This window comes from Plasmopara halstedii (genome assembly GCF_900000015.1).
Source record: "Plasmopara halstedii genome assembly, contig: Scaffold_816, whole genome shotgun sequence".
Taxonomy (NCBI): domain Eukaryota; phylum Oomycota; class Peronosporomycetes; order Peronosporales; family Peronosporaceae; genus Plasmopara; species Plasmopara halstedii.
The window spans coordinates 686080-691244 of NW_020187732.1; the positions used below are offsets into that span (position 1 = coordinate 686080).

Sequence of the window (5165 nt, forward strand, 5' to 3'; positions counted from 1 at the left end):
TAACTTTATCATGCTTGTTGACTCATCCCAATGCCACTTACCGTGGCAATTGCTTTCCGGACATTATCGGCCTTTATGCTGTCCCGTAAGATTTCTTTCTATACTGAAAGCTAATTTGTCTCGATTTGACGCCCGATCATTCATTCATATACACTAGGTCTCAAAGTTTTGCATTCTGTTCAGCAACGACGTTGGTCGTTTTCTGCTAGATAATGTCCTCCTTTCGCTCATAAACCACTGTGCATTATCGACCCTAACTGCCTCGGCAAAGATCGTGGCAGTTTCGATACCGAGCAATCGCTTGTAATCTTAAATTTTTTTTGTGCACCACCAGCTTCATGCTTTTGCGTCTGCACTTCAATCGTAAGATTGTTGTACGCTAGCTATTTGGCGAGCTTCTAGCGAGGGTAATAACAAGGCTTTCGCTGTCAAAAACATCTTTCAATGCTCGCAAGGTATTCTCTACATATTCAAAGTATCAATCTAAAAGAAACAGCCGGCGTCTCATTCTTCTATGTGGTGTTGTAGGATGCACACCAGTATATTGGGATCCTAGTGGACTTTGAGCTCATCCTTTGCTTAGTAGATGTCAATTGGCCGATATTCTGTGATACGAAGTGTAGAATCGTACAGCGAAATGGATCCGATAATGACGAATATTGAATTCCTTACAGGCAGTTCTACAAGAAACGCTCATCATGCATTTATACAAGTACGTGACTTTATGACGGTGAACCATAGCATTAACTAAAGCCCCACTCATGTATCTACGACAAAGATTTATCACAGTCATAATAAGAAATTTGACCATCGAGCATTCCTTAGCTCAAACTTATTGCCGGATGGCGGATGCATCGATGCCTGCTTACCTTCTTGATGGTTGTGTATCAGCTTAACGATGGACTATATCCTGGACTTTGTTCCCATCATGGAGCAATGGAAAGTGGCATCGAGATGCGATACTATGACAACAAACAGGTCCAAACAAATGTGCAGAATCCAAAGATCGAGGTGCGTCATGGAGCTACACCGTAAGAATAAGCTCAGGCTCCAGCTCGAAGACACCATCAATGATATTTTACGCAGAAAGCTTCCCAGGATCGTCAGCGTTTTGAAACTTGTGTCGTTGGCGTATTTGCATGTCGACGTTCCTCAAATAACTTGAAAAATCGAAATTGGAATGCAACCATGATAATGTCTTAGCCGAGTAGAAAAAAGATAAGACTGCTGCGATTATTATAGCTGGCGTACGCACTCCAAACTCATTACCCATCAAAACATCCGTTGACGAATTTAGTTAAATAGTCTCCAGGTGTTCTTAAAAACATTCTGCGCGAGTGACTCAGGACATTAACACCACGTACAGTGATAAGGATGAGTTTACACTCCAATGTTAACACCTAGATCTGATCCAACTTGACCTTACTGATCAATCTACCGGTTATATTTAACATCGTACAGTACTGGTCAGATTTCCACTTTGATAGTCTATATATAAGAGGGAATTCAAATTTCGCCGGCTCTAAATACATTTTACACAGCCTTGTGAATTCCTTAGGATGCACTTTTCCACCGATTTATCGCCCATCACAGCATCTGTATGATCTCTGCAACCTTCATGTTCCAAATATTATTCACCCACCCATCTAAAAAATGCATCGACTTCTTTTCTCCCTTGAAACGGTGTAAGGCTTGAAGTTTGCGTACGGCAAACTATATGCGTTTTTTCTTAAATATGATCACACGTTTCAAGTAAAGGCAATGTTGGAAAGACGACAAAAGTGATGCAGTTGCTCCGGGTTCATGAATACAATGAAAAGGTACCACTCTTAGGAAAGTCGTGCTTTGAATATGGACATTTTTATATTCCTTAACCGCCTCACACTTCAATCATGACCCTCACGCTTTACGCCAATCTCATCAGTCAACCATCTCGTGCTGTGGCATGGGTGCTTAAGGTCAAAAATGTTGACCACAAATTTGTGGAAATGAGTCCAGGCAGCGACTTGTTTAAGTCAGATGAGTTTAAAGCCATGAATCCAAACAAACTCGTGCCCGTCATCAAGGATGATGACTTCGTCCTGACCGAGGGCATGGCTATTCTGCAGTATCTAAGCGATAAATACGACTGGACGGGTCCAAGTGATTTGTATCCGAAGGACCTTAAGGTGCGCGCCAAGATCAACGAATTTCTGCACTGGCACCACACGAACACTCGACTCTTCACATTGGACATCCTTCGACCGGAAATTGCAAAGAAGCTAAAGACTGAGACGCCAAAGAGCCAAGCTGCTCTTGAGGGCAAAGATGCACTCATTGCAAAGGAGTTTTCGTTGCTTGAGACATTTTTAGTCAATGACTTCATCGCAAACACCAACTTTCCAACGATTGCTGACTACACAGCCTACTGCGAGATCGATCAACTTGAACTCATGGGCTACGATTTCGTTAAATACCCAAAAGTTACTGCGTGGATTGCTCGCATGAAAGCTCAGCCATTCAATGATGAAAATCATGAGCCGCTTCAAAAATTTATCATTCAGTTTGGCTTGTAGAGATTGAAACGGTGATTAATTTCATAAGAGTTGGAGGCTACAGCATGGACACTTTCAGTCATGAACTTAGTTTACTCACATGCTAGATAAAAGGGTTTGGCTTTGAACAAATGCATAGCATCATTCTTAAAGAAACTGGGTACAGAATGGTCTTAAAAAAATACAGTTCTGTATTGAAAAGTACAATTTGAGTTTATCAGTGTACATGGCACATGACTCTGTGTTATCTTGCAGACACGAAAGCGTATGTATAACTTATGAAGAAGTAGGATTGCGCTTGATCAGTCGAATGCGTTGAGACGATGGTTAAGTAAGGCAGTGGAGTCACTTGACTCACATCGACAGATACGTCGGCGCAGAAGTACACACTGTTATTGCGGCAATCGATGACCCAATTGATAATAAAATCTGGCTTAAGTCAAAAAGTCAATAGGTCAAATTATTTTCACTGCACACGTTCTTTATGTAGTCGATCTAAGATGTACATGAAGGATGATGAGCACGACAAACATCTTCATACACTCTGTTTTAAGCTAAACATCCATATATAAACGAGCAAAAGGAGATGGTGGATATCACAGAGTGAAGAAATCCTTAACATGATAATCACAGTTAGACCTTATGTTTGAGTGCATTCTTTTATCGCTCGACGGTGAGGAAAGATTAACCACATTAAAGTGTTCGTACAAAATACACTTCATGCATTTTATACATTGCGTTTCTGTGGAGTTGTACGAAGCTCAGAAGTACCAAAATTGGTGTTGATGAGGTTGATATGTCTCTGTAATGGAAAGCAAATCAGGAATCTAACGGCTTCCAGTTCCGCTGCCGGTGGAGTGAACGAAGCCATCGTGTGCACATTTGTTACCGCAGACTCGTTGAAGCAAAGCTTTCTAGTTGCAAAATACACGGCAACTCCATGGCACGTCACACTCGACTACTGCATGACTATGTGTAGGTCCATCATATAAAATGCGTATTAGGATTAACGCTTCGATAAAAAAGATACAGCATACCTCTTTTACGGCAAACGACGTATGATTATGTAAGGCAAATTCACCCTAAATGGGATGTGGATCAAGTTGGGACAGTCACACGGGTCGGGACATAACATGCACTTTCTAACTGCAACGTGGATGATAACAAACTATAAACCTCCACGATAGTTCTTTTACGTATGTACAATATTGAAGCGTTATTCTCGCTTTACAAAGCTCAGAAAAACCAAAGAGAAGGAAGTACCATGATGCAGTTTCGTGCTTTGATCTCGGTATAAAGAAGGATGATGAAATTCCGTTCGGGAGAAATCTTAGGAGTATACAAAGATTAATGTTCTCAGCTAATGTATCAGATGATTTTTGTCTAAGCTAGCCTTGATGTTGGGAAAAACACTACAGAATTCGAGTAGGAAGTACATTATTTTGAAAAGGGTTTTGTTTCGTGATTTCATCCTTTCGCGCTTCTTTTAAAGCACTTTCCATAGCCAGAGCTATTTTCGTGGAAGGTACACGGCAGCCCTGTTGCATTTGGTAGCACTAGTCACACCGTCGACAGAGATGAAATTAGACAGTCTCATCTGTACAGTGGATCATCCAAATCAAACTTAAGACAACAAGACCCACTCAACGAGCTTCTGTTTTTAGTTGTTCCCAAAGAATTGCACATTTGGCGAACCAGACCCAGGAAGTGGAAACAGCTCGCGTGGAGGGGCATACTAGCTATTGAATACGTTAGTTATATCACTCGAAACGATTTTACGCGGCTTCAGTGGGAGCAAAGCCGACTTACAAAGTAACACCTCTGATCCCTTTAAGGACACGAATTGAAAATACTAATTCATTTTGCTTCAGGAGGTGCAACGATCATAAATCTCTAATCCTTTGTCTGAAACGAGAGGCTGGATTGCCATGAATTCGGCCCTGTCACTGAAGGAATAATACATATTCATTAACAATCGTTCAGCTATAAAGCCTCGCGACAGAATGGGCACTGGCCTGCAGCGCCTCTGTCGACGCAGTATTTACAACTTGGAGCCGTTCGAGCAAAATGCGCTGCGATGTTTGTAAAGGAGCAATGGTGCTGTAAATTGACTTGGGTCGTGCTGTTATCGTAGTGACAGAAAACTAGTTATCTTTGCAAACTTTTATGAACTGCAAGTATCTGGCTAGTCAATAAAATATGTAGTATAAAAATGATTGCGTGGTGGTGGACGTTGCATGGGAAGACGAGGTGTGTAACGGGGTTACACGTACCCTGGAAACAGGGGGGGTGTCGCACGAGATGTGCTTGTTGTGACCACCCCCCCCCAAAAAAAATACGGTACGGGGCTAGGCAGCCAGTAGTTATGCATGTATTTACTATGTATATTTAGTATATTTAGGAAAATCTAACCTTTTAAAATTAGGATAAACAACTAAATAAAAATCAGTTTGGAATTTAAACCGAAGAGTCGATTAGCCTTGAGAAGGCAATAATTACTCTAGGGGAGTAAGCGGATTGCGATCCGCTAACTCATACTTGGTTCTTGTAAAATACGAAAGGTCGATGACCTGAAGTACGCTTCCTCAAGCGTTTTGCTACGGCAGCCCCGCTGCACTTGGTAGCACTTGT

At 41.6% G+C, this 5165-nt stretch overlaps 3 protein-coding genes across 3 annotated transcripts; 2 read left to right on the top strand and 1 right to left on the bottom strand.

Moving 5' to 3' along the window:
* Positions 1-30: 30 nt before the first annotated feature.
* On the top strand, positions 31-877 carry PHALS_14082 (uncharacterized protein; the record flags this gene model as incomplete). The annotated part of the gene is made up of 6 exons (XM_024729820.1): positions 31-85; positions 158-190; positions 384-455; positions 529-555; positions 624-712; positions 779-877. 6 exons carry the CDS (start codon positions 31-33, stop codon positions 875-877), a joined length of 375 nt encoding a protein of 124 aa, XP_024580159.1.
* Positions 877-1386, bottom strand: PHALS_14745 (uncharacterized protein). The gene has a single exon (XM_024729821.2). It carries the CDS (start codon positions 1271-1273, stop codon positions 1079-1081), a length of 195 nt encoding a protein of 64 aa, XP_024580160.1. The 5' UTR covers positions 1274-1386; the 3' UTR covers positions 877-1078.
* A 506-nt stretch (positions 1387-1892) lies between these two features.
* Positions 1893-2555, top strand: PHALS_14083 (glutathione theta class; the record flags this gene model as incomplete). Its single annotated transcript, XM_024729822.1, has 1 exon — positions 1893-2555. One exon carries the CDS (start codon positions 1893-1895, stop codon positions 2553-2555), a length of 663 nt encoding a protein of 220 aa, XP_024580161.1.
* Between the last annotated feature and the right edge of the window lie 2610 nt (positions 2556-5165).

What these genes read in the sequence shown, in the direction of transcription:
- PHALS_14745 (XM_024729821.2), bottom strand. Translation starts at nt 1,273, where the DNA reads ATGGGTAATGAGTTTGGAGTGCGTACGCCAGCTATAATAATCGCAGCA.